This window comes from Protomyctophum parallelum, assembly GCF_964188405.1.
Source record: "Protomyctophum parallelum genome assembly, chromosome: 1".
Lineage (NCBI taxonomy): Eukaryota > Metazoa > Chordata > Actinopteri > Myctophiformes > Myctophidae > Protomyctophum > Protomyctophum parallelum.
The window spans coordinates 60588818-60609098 of NC_139697.1; the positions used below are offsets into that span (position 1 = coordinate 60588818).

General features: G+C 40.7%; 1 protein-coding gene across 1 annotated transcript in view; it reads left to right on the top strand.

The window, feature by feature from the left end:
* The window catches only part of grm5a (glutamate receptor, metabotropic 5a), a gene marked incomplete at both ends in the record, with an annotated part of 41714 nt that overhangs the window by 6255 nt on the left and 15178 nt on the right, over window positions 1–20281 (top strand). The window contains 7 exons of the mRNA XM_083793733.1: window positions 6718–6967; window positions 12051–12286; window positions 12846–12967; window positions 13099–13223; window positions 13471–13639; window positions 14564–14690; window positions 19974–20091. Of these exons, the coding sequence (XP_083649859.1) occupies window positions 6718–6967; window positions 12051–12286; window positions 12846–12967; window positions 13099–13223; window positions 13471–13639; window positions 14564–14690; window positions 19974–20091 (1147 nt within the window). The remainder of the gene's footprint in view (window positions 1–6717; window positions 6968–12050; window positions 12287–12845; window positions 12968–13098; window positions 13224–13470; window positions 13640–14563; window positions 14691–19973; window positions 20092–20281) is intronic.

A 20281-nucleotide genomic window follows, 5' to 3' on the forward strand; every position in this document is an offset into this window, starting at 1 on the left:
CAGAGTGTACAGATGCAACCAAATGGTCCCGTAATTCCATTTGGTTCCATTTGTACACCAGAAAATCCATAGTGGAGTCATTGTACCCCACAATGCTTCGTGAAAGGTAGGGTACAATCATTGGTCACTGACACAGCAGTGACAGCACTATGTAATGTTTCTTTCAGCGCAATGCATGATGGTAGACAGACAGAGAGAGCAGCTCAACCTCTCGCATATAAAAGTCATATAAGTGTTAATTTATCCATTTGTAGCACTCAATTGGAACCAAATGGGCTTATGACTCCACGTTAAGTTAACAAAGGCGGTATTGCATGCACATCCACTCTCTCCCAGGTGCTGGACAAATGGCAATGTAACAGGAAGAGAATAGAATCCGCAACACAGTTTATTGCTGCTTCAACGTCACTATCCTGGATCTTGGATCGAAATGTTGAAAAAGCAATATTATACACAAACTAGGATGATTCTTATGAACTCTTTCACTACATGCATTTCACAGACGCACGCACGCACGCACGCACACACGCACACACATACACTCAACAACCGGACTCAGGACTTTTGCATGGCAAGCTCTCTTTACCTCTCTAAACCCTGTATCCCTGTATCTTTTCCCTTTTTGCTTCCTATATGATGAATTCCTGTTCTGTTCTTTAGCTACATAGAAGTGTCTATTTGTATGTCTCTAAATGTTTTGATGAATTGAACAATGTGGACCCTGTTGTAAACAAGTGTAATGCTTAATTGGGTCGTCCACTCACAGTTAACAGTCTTTGTATTGAGTTTGTGCTTAAAATGTACTGTAAATTCTACAAACTGTTAATAAATATTTCAATCAATCAATCAATCACGTGAAACTCATCATGCGAAGGGTCGCTCTCTCTGACCTTCACTACAGTGTTGATTGGTGGGCGTCTGTGTGAAGTACTACAGGTTACTGGTTGATTGGTGGGCGTCTGTGTGAAGTACTACAGGTTACTGGTTGCCTGCAGGACTCTGAGCTATGCAACACACTCCCCTCCCTCAGCGACCATTCCTGCAAGTTTAGTTACTATTAGACAGCGGTGGAAAGTAACCAAGTACATTAATTCAAATACTGCACTTAAGTACAATTTTGAGGTCCTTTTACTTGACTTGAGTATGTCTATTTTTCAATACTTTAGACTACTCTACTCCACTACATCTCAGTGACACATATTGTACTTTTTACTGTTCTACAGTTCATTTTAAAACTGAAAAACTTACTAGGTTTATATTAGTATTAGCATACAGTACATTATCCAATGAAGCCCTATTTCATACTTTTATACTTTGATATATGTCTATTTTAAAATGTCCCATCACCATTCGTTGTGAGCTTGTAGATCAGAAATAAAATAAAAAGTTTTACAATTTCTTAAAAAGATTTGGAAGGCTTTTCCTTTGTGCTTTCACGCAAGTAAACGTTTCAATATAGGCCTTTTACTTGTAACTGGTGGTATTGCTAATACTAATCTCGAGTACTTCTTCCACCACTACGTGTGTGACCGACTGCCTGCAGGAATGTGAGCCAAGCAACACTCTCTCTCCCTCTGCAACCATTCAACCAAGCAACACTCTCTGCCTCTGCAACCATTCAACCAAGCAACACTCTCTCTCCCTCTGCAACCATTCAACCAAGCAACACTCTCTCCCTCTGCAACCATTCAACCAAGCAACACTCTCCCTCTGCAACCATTCAACCAAGCAACACTCTCTGCCTCTGCAACCATTCAACCAAGCAACACTCTCTCTCCCTCTGCAACCATTCAACCAAGCAACACTCTCTCCCTCTGCAACCATTCAACCAAGCAACACTCTCTCCCTCTGCAACCATTCAACCAAGCAACACTCTCTGCCTCTGCAACCATTCAACCAAGCAACACTCTCTCCCTCTGCAACCATTCAACCAAGCAACACTCTCTCCCTCTGCAACCATTCAACCAAGCAACACTCTCTCTCCCTCTGCAACCATTCAACCAAGCAACACTCTCTCCCTCTGCAACCTTTCAACCAAGCAACACTCTCTCTGCCTCTGCAACCATTCAACCAAGCAACACTCTCTCCCTCTGCAACCTTTCAACCAAGCAACACTCTCTCCCTCTGCAACCATTCAACCAAGCAACACTCTCTCTCCCTCTGCAACCATTCCAGCTACTATTAGAAGAGCTCCGCTGCTCAGCGAGCTGACAGGCTAGAGAGCAGCTCCCAGATGGGGATGTGTGTAACTGTATGAATGGGAAGCAGGGCACTGCTGTGTGAGTGCACTCTCTCTCTCAACCTCCACGTTTATATAAATACAGTAAAAAAAAAAAAAAAAAGTCTTTGGACCGCATGCCAAAAAAGATGCCATCGTATGACACGAAAACATACATTCATTAATTTTGTAAAATAGACTTTTCTAAAATATCTACAATCTTTCTGTGGTTAAGTGGGTAATAATCCCTACAACCAGCCAGGCCCCACACACTATGTGTTAATGCAACTCTGAGTGTACAAATGTCTTTACAGGCCCATTTGGTTAATACATTTGTATAAATGCTGGGCGGCAGACAATCAGAATGTGGAGAAGCAGCTTGGAAATCGGAAGGTTCCCTGTTCCATTACCCCCCCCCCCCCCCTGGCTGTGTGTGTGTGTGTGTGTGTGTGTGTGTGCGTGCGTGATGGCGGAGAAGGTTAGCTAAGCTGTCACCACTTCGCACACCATTCCCTCAAACATTTTATTAAAAAATAATTTCAAATTTGTAAACGTTTTTGAACAAGCCATTAAAGAATGCACCATTTACAAATGCAGATAAAAATCTGCAATCCGGAAATTGTGAATAAAACATATTTTGACCAATCTGTATGGTACTAGAGTATGTTAATACAGGTAGCCTCCGTGCTCTTCCATTGAGATAGTTTGACCCTGTGGTCAAGTAGGACCACCTACTGGTTGACAAGTGCTATAGCCTGAAGCCCAAAGCACAGTATCTCCCTTAAACAAGCAGCTTTTCTGTTTTAGTTCAGTGGTAGGACTTTTGTCACCCGTGCAGGAGACATTAGTTTAACTCCTTTGATGGACAAAGATCTCACGGATTGCAGCTTTAACATGGATATTTTTTTACTATGCATGTTCTAGAAGTACAGCTTGTTATCTTGATGAGTCTGAGCCTCACACCCCCATCACGCTCCCACAGCGAGACAGAACAGATTTGCATAGCAACAGAAATGAGGTGACCTGATTTTGTAGAGAAGGGGGAGACTACCCCTGACAGATCATGTACAGTAATAATGGGAACACACAGCTTCTGAGTATGTTCACACTGCACCGCCGTGTTTTTGTTGTGTACAGTACTCTATATTGAAACAGTAAATATGGCTACCTCATGCACATGTTTCATCTACCTGTCTATAAAATGTTTAATGAGGCATCATTTGAGGGAGAAATAAGTAGTGTAAGCTGGTCCGATATGTGCAATAATGAAAATCCAGAAAAAGCGCTAAGTGATTTCATGAAAATGTTTTTGGAGATTGCTGATAAACATGCTCCAATGAAAAAATGGACTGCACGGTCAAAAAATGCTCCCTGGTTGGATTATGAATTGAGGAGATTAATGGCCAACCGTAATGATGCAAAAAGAGCTGCAGATAAATCAGGGTTACTATTTTTTTTTTTTTTTTAAGATATTTTTTTGCGGCTTACGCCTTTTTATTGATTTTTGAAGGGACAGACAGTAGGCTGACAGGAAACGGGAGAGAGATGGGGGGATGACATGCAGTAAAGGCCGTGTCGGGTCCGGGAGTCGAACCCGCGGCACACTGCGACTGGATTACCAGTCCGGTGCCCAGACCGTTACGCTACGGCCTAGGGTTACTATTGGATAGGCAACATTACTGCAAACTTAGAAATGCAGTGACAAAATTGAATAATAATAAAAAGAAGGAATACTTTGTGCTTAAAATTAATGATGCTAAAAATGATAAAAAAGATGCTGTGGAAAACGCTGAATAATATAATGGGGAGGAATCCAAACTTGTATAACTCTTTTATAGAAACAGACGGGTCATTTATCACAAAGCCATATGAAATAGCCAATTATTTTAATAATTACTTTATAAACAAGGTGGATAAACTGAGGAATGACATGTGTACAAATACAATAAGCAACAATGGGTCAAATAACAACATCACAAATTGTATAATGAGAGGAAAGGAGTGTATGTTTGGATTTCACCATGTTGTGGAGGGAAATATTGAAAAAATGCTGTTACATCTATCGGATGACAAACCTTCAGGTACAGACAATCTTGACTGCAAATTACTTAGAATAGCAGCTAAATATATTTCAAAGCCCTTATGTCACATATTCAATAAATGCCTAGAGTATGGTGTATGCCCCAAGATTTGGAAGGAAGCAAAGGTCATTCCACTGCCAAAGGATAAAAGAGCAGCATTTGCTGGTCCAAACAGTCGTCCGATAAGTCTTCTTCCAGTACTGAGTAAAATTCTAGAAAAGATTGTATATGATTCAAGACTATCTAGCAAGTAATGAGCTGATAACAAGCTGCCAACATGCATACAGAGAAGGTCACTCCACAAGCACTGCTCTGGCACAAATGACTGATGATTGGCTAAAGAACATGGATGATAAGAGACTTGTGGGGACGGTACTGTTAGATTTCAGTGCTGCTTTTGATGTTATCGATCATGATTTGTTATTAGGAAAGCTTGAATGCTATGGTTTTGGCCCTGTTGCTTTGTCTTGGATGGGGAGCTACCTGTCAAAGAGAAAGCAGAGGGTATATTTCAACGGAAGCTTTTCTGACAGTAAGGAGCTGCAGTGCGGGGTTCCTCAGGGAAGCTCATTAGGGCCTCTCCTATTTTCGATATTTACTAATGACTTACCTTTGGTATTGAATAAATCTAATGTAGTAATGTACGCGGATGACTCGACAATGTACAGTACAGCATCTACAGTAGGTGAATTAAATGATATACTAAAGTATGAAATAAAAGCAGTAGCGGATTGGGTTGATGAGAATAAATTAGTATTGAACATTGCTAAAACCAAGTGCATGGTGTTTGGATCTAGACATAAGCTAGAGGGTGATCCTCAACTGAGCCTGTCACTTGCCGGGAAGCCAGTAGAACAGGTAACAGAGGCTAAATTACTTGGAGTGGTACTAGATCCTAAACTTAATTGGACTAAACAAATTGACAATATAGTAACTAAAATGGGAAGAAGTATTGCCGTAACCAGGAAATGTTCTAGCTACATAACACTAAACACTAGGAAAGCAGTAATTCAAGCTCTAGTGTTATCACATCTTGAGTATTGCCCAGTCATCTGGTCATCGGCTACAAAAACAGACATACATAAATTACAAATAGCTCAAAACAAAGCTGCCAGATTAGCTCTCCAGTGTTCCAACAGGACACACATTGCAGAAATGCACAGAAATCTATCATGGCTTACTGTTGAGAATAGATTACATTCACGTATTCTTACGTTTTTCAGAAATGTATTAATGGACAAAAAACCACAGTATTTCTTTGAACAGGTAGCACATGTAAGAGACAAACATAATCATATGACTAGACAAGCCAGTTTGGGTGTTTTGGTGGCACCTAAACCAAGAACAAATATTCTTAAATCTTCTATTATCTATAGAGCAGTAATAGGTTGGAATGCACTACCAAAGTGTATAACCAATACAAATACAAAATTCATCTTTAAAATCAAGTTAAAAGAACACCTTATGTAAATCATACTGCAGTAACCCTGGGAAAAGAACAATTCAAATGTATAATGTGTTGAAAGTTATTTTTTTTTGCTATGTTTCTTTGTTTTTTATTTCTCCTATGTTTTTTTTATTTTCTTATTTTATATTTTATTTTACTATGTTTTATTTTGAGTTAGTGTTTGTAAACAATTGTAAGTATTGCCTATGTTAAATGTTTGTCTGTGTCGGACCCCAGGAAGACGTGCGTGCGTGTGTGTTTAAATGCATGCATACATTAGAAGATGTCTATGAAACACATGACTACACTGTACATACAGAAATTCAACATTAAATGTTCTGACAAAAGGGTGTCAGTGAAAAGTAGAAAAAGTGCCCCTCGGGCACAGGCTCCACCAGGCCAGGTCAGGTTGTGGCCTCCTGGTGGCGCTATAATAGGCCAATGTGAAAAGGGTGCCATTTGTTCTTACACCATTGATGGCAATTGGATGATTTGAGGCATTTTGTTCCAAAAATGTGTTTTGCAAAAATCCACCTGTTTGTGGCGCTATAACAGGCCAATGTGAAAAGGGTGGGATATATTCCTCAGCCTAGTAGGAAAGTCTGTGAAAGATGTCACGTACATTGCACGCTGCGTTCATGATTAGAGGCTTTTTGTTTCAAAACGGGCCAATCCTGCAAACTTTTAAAGCCAATGTTAGCCAATTAGGATGAAATATGAAATACCGGAACACATCCATCTTGAACACATGACTATAGAGATATTGTGTAACGATTTGCGGGATTTTTGGACAGAATATTAATATCAATGGGAAAGTAATATCAAAAAATGTGTTTTTCAAAAGTCTTTTTAAAATACACACACACACACACACACACACACACACACACACAAAAACATGCAGACAGATTTGTAGAATGCTCATCTTCTACAGAGCTACGCTGTGAAAACATTATGTTCTTTCCCAACAGGGAATTACGGTGAGAGTGGTATGGAAGCATTCAAAGACATGGCTGCAAAGGAAGGGATTTGCATTGCCCACTCCGACAAGATCTACAGCAACGCTGGGGAGAAGAGGTTTGACAAGCTGCTGGAGAAGCTGCGTGGTCATCTGCCCAAGGCCAGGGTGGTGGCCTGCTTCTGCGAGGGCATGACCGCCCGTGGCATACTGATGGCAATGAGACGCAGGAACCTGGTGGGAGAATTTCTCCTGCTTGGAAGGTGAGAGGTGGCACACACACACATACAGTATACATACGGCTGTAATGCCTACGTGTACATGCATGCCTGATTGCTATACAGTACTGTGTGTGCGTGCGTGCAGTATGTGTGTGTGTGTGTGTGTGTGTGTGTGTGTGTGTGTGTGTGTGTGTGTGTTATTCTGTTTCTGTTTGTGCTCACTATCATACTGTACAAACACATTGCAGATTTTTTCTGTCCCTGGTGTCTGTTATCAAATGAATATTAAGTATGTTTGGATTCCAAAGTGTTCAAAAAGTTTGCTGATTCAATTTGTAAACAACATTTTAATTTTAGATGTCATTTACTGGCTCCACCTTTCATCAACATCATCAACATCATCTTGTTCATCACAGCCATCACCACTCTTCCATCCTACCCCCCAGTTGCATAATCAGGTAATTAATAATAATAATAATAATAATAATAATAATAGTAATAATAGACTGTCTATTATTATTTATTGCAATGTTGCACAAAGTCTAAAAAGCTTACAAATCAGCATTGTTAAAAAATGTGTAGGCTACAGCTAGATAAGACACTCTCATAGACTATCATTGTAAATGAAGAATATTCATATAATATTCAATCATTTATTGCCAAATCCAATTTACAGTTGATTTGGAATTAGTTTAGGTGTGCTTAGACGTGAGATAATAAGAACAAGAAGAATGCAGAAGTTGCCATAGGCCAATAGTTCCAAACACTACTGTATAATTCCAAAGCTTGAATCCTCATAATGGGTGTCAATCAAGCACTCGGGATACAGGAACAACCACGTGATCACGTCGCGGCAAGATCAAAGACTCATAACTCTCTTTCAAGGGTCTGAGTAGGAAGAGACGTTTTCCTTTTCAGCTCTACTGGAGCGTACATGCACTATTAACACTATTAATACATTGTTCTTATGAAGTGTGTCACAATCTGAAGGTTAGGGTTAGACTAGCCTGAGCTAACGTGTTAGGTTTCTGGTCTAGAGGGGCGGGTCGCGGCTCAGATTTGCGCACGCCCTGATTGGATCTCATCGATCTGTCCGTCACCCCCGGCCCCTCCTCTCCCCCCTAGTGCAGCGCTACGTCACATCATTTGGAGCGACGCCCACCCGGAAGGGTTGACTCACACTTTTAGACCAGAGCGGCCAATGCGTTCCTCCAGGCTTTCAATTTTTGCACCAACAAAAATGAAAGCCTGGTACCGAGGCTAGGGTTAGACAGTCTGCTTCTCTAAGCAGATTAAATGCTGATTGTTGTTCACACATTACATACCCAGCATGCTTCACCCTTCACTAAATGTACCACAATGTGGTGGAGATGACGCATTTATCAAGATCTTGTGTTTCAAACAGAGAAAACAAAGGAATCACCCGACAACCCTTGAAATTACTCACACTATTCATAGACCCTTTAATCCATATTACTGTAATGCTGGCGTCCCTTCAACATCTTAAATAGTAGCTAAAATAGCCTATCTAAAAGCTTGGCTAAAGTAAAGGCTATTTCCGTAAAATGAAGTATACATAAAGCTTACAGTAAGTGGTTCATTTAGAGATGAATGATGGAAGGACTGAGCACAAAACTACGAGAGAGAGAGAGAGAGAGAGAGAGAGAGAGAGAGAGAGAGAGAGAGAGAGAGAGAGAGAGAGAGAAAAAGCTTCAATAAAGAGGGAAGGAGGATGATGATGAGTTAGCTGAGAATGGCATGCTTTATTTTAAGGTTCTGGCCTCTGGTTCAGCCTCATCCCCTGGTGTGTTAGAAAAGCTTCTCTCCTCATTAGGAAGAATACTATATGTAGGCTGTCGCTCAAACCTGACAGCAGCAAACACCAAATAACCTTGAACTACATTACTGCTCGGAACTACTCCATGTTCTGTATAATACAATACATATTGCTGTAGAATTATGGGTGGGCTACAATCAGTTTGTGGGGGCGATTTTATGCTCATTATGATATGTTGGAGCTTATTTATTTTCCCATGTTTTGTTTTGTCTTGTTTTGACAACCGAGATGTTCTACTTGTGTTATTGCTCGTTAGTCTAAATGAGCCTAATCTCATTTATGTGGATGTCAGTATGAATATCCTGCACCTGGCACGCACGCACGCACGCACGCACGCTCACACACACACACACACACACACACACACACACACACACACACACACACACACACACACACACACACACACACACACACACACACACACACACACACACACACACATAAACGGTGGGTATGTATAAACCTCAGTGGTCCAATTAAGACTGCAGTGGCCTCATTTATTAAAAAGGTTTTTGGACGCAAATGTTTCGACCCTAATCATCATCATGTGCTTGTAGGCCTTGCGCCATAATACATTCAGAGGTGCAATTGGAACCAGAGACACCCTGTCTCTGCTTCTTTATCCAATCCTGTTTCACACACAACCGTGACAGTGTCATATTATAGACTTTTGCTTGTGGAACAGATATACTGAACTATTCATATATCACAATTGATGTTTAATGTCCTGAGGCGTTGTGGGTAGATGAGATTCACTTTGACTTAAGGGACAGATATATTATACGAGAAATCGTATGAAAAGAGGCAAAACTGCTCCACAATAATGGTTTCCTGTCAGGGCAAAGAGACCCACATACAGTACAGTCAAGTCTGTCTTTTACATACAGTTTAAAAGTACAAGCTTGTTTACATTGTGGTCCATTTAAAACATTCAACACAGCATCTTTACTATTGGAAACACACTCTTACACACGCACGCACGCAGTGGCTGAATCAATTCTATTTGTGTTCTTGATATTGAAGGGAATCATTCTAGCAACATTTCGTCACTGTTGGACAGAAAACATTTATCTCCACATTAATCTTTTAAGTGTTTGTCCTAAATGAATGCACTATTTTAATACTTTGTCATATGACAATGTTCTGCAAAAGTAGCAAAAATACATACAATACAAGAAATCATGCAACTACTTACTGTCAACTCACAGCATGTTCTAGAGATCAAATGGAATTGAATTGAACAACACACTTGGATCACATTTATGATATAACCAGTGCTCATAATATGGTCATGTACTTTAGCTTTAGACCAGACATTCCCAACGTGTGGGAATGATATTGTGTATGTATGATATTATAATTGAAAGTGAGTGATATTAATTTGCTTGATTAATGTATTCATACTTCCTGGTACGATGGTGCCACTCCCCGAAAATAGATCAGCAATCTCACAATAGGTCCACCTTTATAGGTTCTAGAGAGCACTTGTGAATCTACAGTATATCTCGACTCAGCAATGAGAGAGAGAGAGAGAGAGAGAGAGAGAGCTCGTAGGTGGTGCAGATTGCCCTCCCAGGTCAGCGTGTGGGATTCACAGCTCCTGCTCGTGACAGTTTCAAACTATCCACAATCACAGTCCTCCACGCATCTCATAATCCATCTCTGCTGTTTATACCACTTTCTCTATTTCCGAGCTCACTTCTCCAAGGTCCCCTTATGAGCACACCCCCCCCACTCCCCCCAGCCAGAGACTTGGGGAAATCATGCAAATCACACCCACATAACTGTTGTGTAACTTCAGCTCTGTCAGGTTGGCTAAGTTTCCCAAAGTATCTCCACGCCTCTCTTTGCCGCAGAGAACTATGCACGTATATTGTGTGTGTGTGTGTGTGTGTGTGTGTGTGTGTGTGTGTGTGTGTGTGTGTGTGTGTGTGTGTGTGTGTGTGTGCCCGCCCTTGTGTGTGTGTGTGTTATTTGCTTATTGAGCTCAGCATAAAACAGATCTATAGATTCACTTTGCTGTGTCCAAAATGGTATAGTGGGTTTTGGTTTACGCATTAGGCGCACCTAAAACAGCTGATGTACAAGATCAGAACGCATCGCACTGCAGCATGTGGTGAGCTACATGCTGCAGTGCGATGCCTTCTGATATATCGATATTTTAACCCAATCTCAATTGGGCATTAGGGTTAGAGGTTAGGGATTTGTTTGCAGTGTTGGGAGTGGCAGAGTTGCAAGTATATCTATAGATAAACCTGTTAATTTAAACACGTACCACCACCCCAGGATATATCTATAGAGGGTATGCACATGACATCATCATCGTACACAGAACTTATGCAGGAGTGCCTAAAAAGTGGAGTGGCAAAAACTACTTTATGACCTTGACCGCCCATACATCCAAACAGAAAAGTCCTATCTGATTGTTACACGATGTTAAACTCACTTTGTCACTTACTTTGCCACTCGATTTGTCATTCACTTTAAGCATGTGCATACCCTCTATTCACATTTACTTGTACATCTAATGTTTTCTGCTTTTCTACAATTATTGTAATTATAATTTTTTCCCTTTCTTTTCGGAATGAGAGGCACAGCTCTTGTACCATCTGCTCTCGTGGTAGAGAGGGATGTTACTGGCAGAGAAATAGCACTAGTTATCAAACATGATTTCAGTTGTGGGCGGAAGAGGCACTTAAAAGCATAAAAACGACGACGACGCTTCGTGTTGTACTGCAGTGCTTGGCTTCTTACAGCCTCACCATTATACAGTAATGTGTTTCCTGATTTTTGACATGCTTTTCAATTGACATTGACATGTTGAGGATTCCATGTGAGCAATATCACTGTGTCATTGTGTGGATGGGTATTTCTGTCTTTACTCTGGGGATACAGAATGCATCTTTAAAATCCGACATACAGTATGTACACAATTTCTTCTTTGCGTGTGAGTGTGTGCGGTTTTGTGGGACTGCAATATTTGTCCCATTTTCTTAAGACAGTATGTTTGTGAGATTCACGCCTACAGTATGCCTGTATAAATGTAGGTCATTTGTTTTCCACTGAAGAAAGACTGAAAGAAAAGAAAAAAGATTAATGGAATGTAAACATGGGTTGCACGTTGCAAAGTAGTGGAGTGTCCCTGCAAATCTGCTATTGTAGCCAATGTTGAAGTCAAACGTATGTGCTTCATATCCAAGTTGAATAGTTTACAGCAACAGTGAATGAACTCCCCAACATGCATTTCTGCTGCACCTTTCCTCTGCTTCCATCTGCTCTCTCCAGTGATGGCTGGGCCGACAGGTATGATGTGTCTGATGGCTACCAGAAGGAGGCTGCAGGTGGCCTCACCATCAAGCTGAAGTCACGTGGCGTGACGTGGTTCGATGACTATTACCTCAACCTGAAGCCAGACGCCAACCTGAGGAACCCGTGGTTCCCAGAGTTCTGGCAACATCGCTTCCAGTGCAGGTTGAGGGACCACCCCCTGGAGAGCAGCAAGTACAACCGCACCTGCACCTGTTAGTAATGATATAAGATACGTATACGCTAAGCACAGTTCACTATAGAGTACTGAAGTCCTGACGTCACCCCTGGGTCACAGGCAGCGTTATTATAATAACTTTTTTGTTTTGACTATTGAACATTGACTATTGGACCCTATATTGAACAGTGATTTTATAGTATTACTGATTGATTGATTGATTGATTGATTGATTGATTGATTGATTGATTGATTGATTGATTGATGGCTCCTTTGCTTTATTGATTGAACATGTTTTGAATTGATACGTTTGACGTTTTGTGGGTTTTTTATCTGTAGAGATCTAGTCAGTAAATGTGTTATTACTTCTATGGATGAAGTTATGTATAATCTTTAAAGTTTTGCCATACTAAGCAATTGAAGTGCAGTAGGCTACTAATCACTTTGCAAGCATGTCACTTATTTTTGTCGGTCACAAAAGTCACCTTTGAACAAAACGCCTAGTTGTTGCTATAAGCGTCTGTTCTCGGAGGAGCTTTTGAACGGAGGTAACAGTGAGTAGGCGTCTCTTAACTGAGTGGTTCTATTGTCCACAGGGAATGAATCTCTACGCCATCAGTATGCCCAAGATACCAAGATGGGATTTGTCATCAACGCTATCTATTCCATGGCTTATGGACTGCATGCCATGCAGCAAGCACTCTGTCCAGGGCATCAGGTAAAGCTACCGTGTGCTTCATGCTCTGATGGTTTTGACGTAATGTCAAAATTGACTCTTTTCACTGCACATTTTGACAGGTAAATACAGCTGAAAAACCATTTATCCCAATACTCTATACTTGGTCTCAGGGTTTATGTGAGGCCATGCGTCCTATCGATGGAGGCCAGCTGCTGGAGTTCCTGATGAAAACCAACTTCACGGGTGTATCCGGAGAGACCGTCCACTTTGACCAGAATGGAGACTCGCCTGGCAGGTAGCCTACGGTACACTGTACACCACAGGGAGGGAAGGAAGGAATCAATAAGAAGAGGACGCTAGAAAATAGTGATATAGGAGGACGTGAAGAATGAAAGCAAAATATAAAAAAGGAAGGAGAACTGTATGGAAGGAGGAAAGGAAGGGAAGAAAAGTGCAAGGAATGAACCAAAACATTGAAGAAAAGGAACAAAGAAGAAGGAAGTGAATGTATGGCACTTTATGTCTGTGCATGTGTATTTCAGATATGAAATAATGAACTTCAAGCATATGGGCGAAGATCAGTACAGTTATATCCATGTGGGGAGCTGGGACCAGGGAGGTCTGAAGATGGACGATGAGGAAATCTGGACCAATGGCACTGAAATATTCCAGTCAGTCTGCTCATCACCCTGTAAAAAAGCAGAGATTAAGGTACAGTATGAGCAGGGAATACTCTCTCTCTGGCAACATTAAGCCAGACACAGAGAGGAACCACTTTACATGAGATCTGGTCTGAAACTTGTCATATATTCTGCCTAGAGCTGGGACTCGATTAAAAAAATGAATCTAATTAATCAGAGGCTTTGCGATTAATTAATCTAGATTAATCGCATTTTAATCGCATATCAATATTCAACCCGAGAACAGCGAGAAACCTTTTTCTTTTAATGTTTTTTGGTATCACAGTGAATCAACGAATAGTGACTACAGGATACCACTCATTTTCAACATTTTACTGTCATTAATATACCTGTTGTGGAAATAATAATAAGAAGTCACCCCATTCTGTGTTGCCTAGAACTGGAGGTCTGAAAAAAAAATTAGTAACAGTAACAAGTACATCTCAGTGACATCACAAAGCTGTACTTACTTCATATTGTTACTGTTTTTTGTCAGACCTCCAGTTCTAGGCAACACAAAATGGGGTGACTTTTTATTATTTCCAGTTTTCAGTACTATAGAAAAGCGCCCAGTGAGAAACGTTCCGCGGTGAAAAAAAAGGTGCGATGAATTTATCTGTAGTTAATCGAGATTAATTTTTCTGTAGTTAATTAATCTAAATTAATCGCAATTAGTCCCGGCCCTAATATTTCTGCCAAGTCTGTATCTCTGTAGATTCTTTCCAAATTAAGGAGGCAGTTCCACAGTCCTCTTTCCTCCAACAATAATGATAATTAAGTATTATATGTGGAGGCAGAATGTTTTCTGGACCTTAGGACAACCCAGTTCATACATGTTTCATATGGTGCTGCTGCTGTTTGGACCTGTAATGTCCCCAGGTGATTCGTATAGGACAACCCAGTTCATACATGTTTCATATGGTGCTGCTGCTGTTTGGACCTGTAATGTCCCCAGGTGATTCGTAAAGGGGAGGTGAGTTGCTGCTGGACCTGCACTCCCTGTAAGGACAATGAGTACGTGTTTGATGAGTACACCTGTCAAGCTTGTGAACTGGGCTACTGGCCTACATATGACCTGACAGGTAAACCGTCTGTCTGTGTCTGTCTGTCTGTCTGTCTGTCTGTCTGTCTGTCTGTCTGTCTGTCTGTCTGTCTGTCTGTCTGTCTGTCTGTCTGTCTGTCTGTCTGTCTGTCTGTCTGTCTGTCTGTCTGTCTGTCTGTCTGTCTGTCTGTGTGTGTACAGTACAGGTGTAACATATTGTCTGTCTGTACTGCCTGCCTGTCTGTCCGTTGTGTCTCAAACTCACACACCTGCAACTAGAGCCATTTACTGTATATTGGTTAGTCAATAGCAGTCGTTAACCTTCAAACTAATAATTTGCAGCTATATTTTATTCATCCATATTGGCACTTACATTTCATTTTCTAACTTAAAATGTTTTAAACTTTAGAGAGCTTATTTAGAAATTGTGAACTATGAACGTGAACTAGTTCATAGATGTATTGCTGACTGTGAACTGAACTTTGAGCAAACTCTTGTGAAGTGTGAAATTGTACACACCTCACTCCTCCAGATATGATACCTTATTATTACCTCCCTGTGGTGCAGCCATTGCTGCCCCACAGGCAGAGATGGGCAGTATTTGAAATACATGTATTTGAAATACGTATTTGAAATACTTTTTTGTATTTTGTAATTTGTATTTAGCTGAGATGGAAGAAATGAGATGTATTTTGTATTTAAATACATTTTTTGACCCAGTATTTGTATTTTGTATCAAAATACATTTTCAATATATTTTGCCCATCAGAGATGGGCAGTATTTGAAATACATGTATTTGAAATACGTATTTGAAATACTTTTTTGTATTTTTAAGGGACCAAGAAGACACGCAGTGACTTTGGTCACTTCTTGTTTTTGTAGTTTTTAAGGGACCAAGAAGACACGCAGTGACTTTGGTCACTTCTTGTTTTTGTAGTTTTTTTTCTTCTCCTTCTTCTCCTTCCGCCAAAAATAGCTGTTCTGACTGAACCGTGCAGTCGCTTTTCGTGAAACTCGGTAATCTGGTAGAGGGCCATGCCAAACGGTGACTATGTGAAGCCCATGACCATTGGCCAAATGGTGGCGCTATAGCACTGAAATTGAAAATTAAGTTGAAAATGCAAACTTTGAATGTACATATCTCATGAACCGTTTGACCGTTGGCAATGACACTTTGATACACATATGTGTCTCCTCATGCCGAACAACTTCCATATTCTGACTTTTGACCTCTGACCTTTAGATTACCCACTAATTTGAAATATATGAAAAACAGTTAAAATGTATCTTCTCCCAGAATCTTTGATCAAAATGCACAAAAACGTCTACACTTGAACTTTGGACTTATACGAACAAAAAATCGTAACAGATTTCTTTTAAGTGAAAAAATGAAGTTTTTATGAGCCAATAAAAAAATTCTGTCTTGTGAAACCTCTCATGCAACCAATACGTCTACCAAATATGGTTGGCAGAGCTAATACCTATACTGCATGTTACTGTATAGAATGAGTGAACTGACAGAGTCTGCTTAGCTCAGTCGGTAGAGCTCTCACCTTTGGACCACAGGGTCACTGGTTCAAATCCGGGTAGTGACAACTCGGCCTGTGATTCTTATTTGTGCATATTTCTCTCTCTCTCTCTCTCTCTCTCTCTCTCTATCACTAGGACATGACAATCATCACAATAATAGAGATACTAGTAACTGTAATAGAGTAATAAGTCTAATAGTGTAATAAGTGTATTTAGTGTAATAGTGAAATAGTGAAATAGTGAAATAGTGAAATAGTGAAATAGTGTAATAGTGTAATAAGTGTAAAAGTAGTGCAATAGTTTAATAGTGAAATTGTGTATTACGTCTAAATTTGTAATAGTGTACTATTAGTGTAATAGTAGTGTAATAGTGTAATATAAGTGTAATAGTGTAATATTGTAATAAGTCTAATAGTGTAATAGTGTAATAGTAGTGTAATAGTGTAATAAGTCTAATAGTGTAATAGTGTAATAGTGTAATAAGTGTAATAGTGTAATAGTAGTGTAATAGTGTAATAAGTGTAATAGTGTAATAGTAATGTAATAGTGTAATAGTGTAATAAGTGTAACAGTGCAATAGTGTAATAGTGGTGTAATAGTGTAATAAGTGTATTCTGTCTTCTCTCTCTCTCTCTCCACCCCCCTCTCTCTGTCTCTCTCTCCACCCCATCTCTCCTCTCTCTCTCTCTCTCTCTCTCCACCCCCCTCTCTCTTCTCTCTCTGTCTCTCTCTCCACCCCCCTCTCTCTTCTCTCTCTCTCCACACTCTGTCCTCTCTCTGTCCTCTCTCTCTCTCCACACTCTCTGTCCTCTCTCTGTCCTCTCTCTCTCTCCACACTCTCTGTCCTCTCTCTGTCCTCTCTATGTCCTCTCTCTGTCCTCTCTCTGTCCTCTCTCTGTCTCCACACTCTCTGTCCTCTCTCTGTCCTCTCTCTGTCCTCTCGATGTCCTCTCTCTGTCCTCTCTCTGTCTCCACACTCTCTGTCCTCTCTCTGTCTCCACACTCTCTGTCCTCTCTATGTCCTCTCACTGTCTCCTCACTCTCTCACTCTCTGTCCTCTCTCTGTCTCCACACTCTGTCCTCTCTCTGTCTCCACACTCTGTCCCTGTGTCTCTCTGTCCCTGTCTCCACACTCTGTCCTCTCTGTCTCTCTCGCTCTCTCTCCACTCTCTCTCTGTCTCCACCCTCTCTCTTTGTCTCCACCCTCTCTCTCTCTCTCTCTCTCTCTCTCTGTCTCTCTCTCTCCACACTCTCTGTCCTCTCTCTCTCTGTCTCTCTCTCTCTATCTCCTTGGTCCCGCCTTATCGCTGCTTGCAGCTATATTTTTTCTTCTCCTTCTTCTCCTTCCGCCAAAAATAGCTGTTCTGACTGAACCGTGCAGTCGCTTTTCGTGAAACTCGGTAATCTGGTAGAGGGCCATGCCAAACGGTGACTATGTGAAGCCCATGACCATTGGCCAAATGGTGGCGCTATAGCACTGAAATTGAAAATTAAGTTGAAAATGCAAACTTTGAATGTGCATATCTCATGAACCGTTTTACCGTTGGCAATGACACTTTGATACACATATGTGTCTCCTCATGCCGAACAACTTCCATATTCTGACTTTTGACCTCTGACCTTTAGATTACCCGCCATTTTGAATTATATGAAAACCATTAAAAATCTATCTTCTCCCAGGATCTTTGATCAAAATGCACAAAAACGTCTACACTTGAACTTTGTACTTATACGAACAAAAAATCGTAACAGATTTCTTTTAAGTGAAAAAATGAAGTTTTTATGAGCCAATAAAGAAATTCTGTCTTGTGAAACCTCTCATGCAACCAATACGTCTTCCAAATACGGTTGGCAGAGCTAATACCTATACTGCATGTTACTGTATAGAATGAGTCAACTGACAGAGTCTGCTTAGCTCAGTCGGTAGAGCTCTCACCTTTGGACCACAGGGTCACTGGTTCAAATCCGGGTAGTGACAACTCAGCCTGTGATTCTTATTTGTGCATATTGTTCTCTCTCTCTCTCTGTCTATATCTATATCTCTATCTCTCTCTCTCTCTAATAGAGATACTAGTAACTGTAATAGAGTAATAAGTCTAATAGTGTAATAAGTGTATTTAGTGTAATAGTGTAATAAGTGTAATAGTAGTGCAATAGTGAAATAGTGAAATTGTGTATTAAGTCTAAATTTGTAATAGTGTAATAAGTGTATTTAGTGTAATAGTGTAATAAGTGTAATAGTAGTGTAATAGTGTAATAAGTGTAATAGTAGTGCAATAGTGTAATAGTGAAATTGTGTATTAAGTCTAAATTTGTAATAGTGTAATAAGTGTAATAGTAGTGTAATAGTGTAATAAGTGTAATAGTAGTGTATTTAGTGTAATAGTGTAATAGTAGTGTAATATAATTGTAATAGTAGTGTAATAAGTGTAATAGTAGTGTAATAGTGTAATAAGTCTAATAGTGTAATAGTGTAATAGTGTAATAAGTGTAATAGTGTAATTATAGTGTAATAAGTCTAATAGTGTAATAGTGTAATAGTGTAATAAGTGTAATAGTGTAATATTCACCACCGCCCCCTCTCTCGCTCTCTCTGTCTCTCTCTCTGTCTCCACACTCTCTGTCCTCTCTCTGTCTCCACACTCTCTGTCTCCACACTCTGTCCTCTCTCTGTCTCCACACTCTCTGTCCTCTCTCTGTCTCCACACTCTCTGTCCGCTCTCTGTCTCCACACTCTCTGTCCTCTCTCTCTCTCCACACTCTCTGTCCTCTCTCTGTCTCCACACTCTCTGCCCTCTCTCTGTCCTCTCTCTGTCTCCACACTCTCTGTCCTCTCTCTGTCCTTTCTCTCTCTCCACACTCTCTGTCCTCTCTCTGTCTCCACACTCTCTGTCCTCTCTCTCTCTCTCCACACTCTCTGTCCTCTCTCTGTCTCCACACTCTCTGTCCTCTCTCTGTCCTCTCTCTGTCCTCTCTCTGTCCTCTCTCTGTCTCCACACTCTCTGTCCTCTCTCTGTCCTCTCTCTGTCTCCACACTCTCTGTCCTCTCTCTGTCCTCTCTCTGTCTCCACACTCTCTGTCCTCTCTCTGTCCTCTCTCTGTCTCCACCCTCTCTCTTTGTCTCCACCCTCTCTCTCTCTCTCTCTCTCTCTCTCTCTCTCCACACTCTCTGTCTTTCTCTCTCTCTGTCTCTCTCTCTCTCTCTCTCTATCTCCTTGGTCCCGCCTTATCGCTGCTTGCAGCTATATTGTAATTTGTATTTTGATGGGGATGGAAGATGTATTTTGTATTTTGTATTTAGATACATTTTTTGACCCAGTATTTGTATTTTGTATCAAAATACATTTTCAATGTATTTTGCCCATCTCTGCCACAGGGAGGTAGTCAAGGTACTGTATCACATCTTACTGTACCAGATATGTTCTGAAATGACAACCCCCTCCACCCTTTTCAGTTTGCACTGGTGGTGTACATGCCAACAGGGACTCTGCCTATTTCTTCTATCTTTCAATTTATCTATGTATTTACACATAGTGCTGTACACAGCTCTATGTGGAAGTGTTGCAAGTTTCAGATAGATCAGCTAATTCTGTTCTTCATACTGCATGTTCTAGTTAGTAGTATGTGAATGTATAATGTACTGTACACTATATACTGGCCTACGCTTCGTGCACACACGCAGACACGCACGTGTACTCCTGCTGATACAGTTGGAGATCAAATGGCAATTTCACATAAAGGATCAGTGCATGTTTGAAATGTTCAATCTAATGATCTCTCTCAACCCCCTAGGTTGTGAGCCTATCGCGGTGCAGTACGTGCGTTGGGGGGATCCTGAACCAATAGCAGCTGTGGTGTTCGCCTGCCTGGGCCTCATGGCCACCCTGTTTGTCACATCTATCTTCATCAAGTAACACCCTTTTAATTTCAGTATAGTTTGTTATACGTGTTTTTGTTCCTCTTAGGAATGACGTGCTAAGTAAAAGTTTACTTGAAGGGAAGTGATTACACCCAAATGAAACCCTTCATGTTCATGGCACTAACATGCCACGAGCAAGGCCTAAGGCCGGGTCCAACCATCCATCCATCCATCCTGGAGA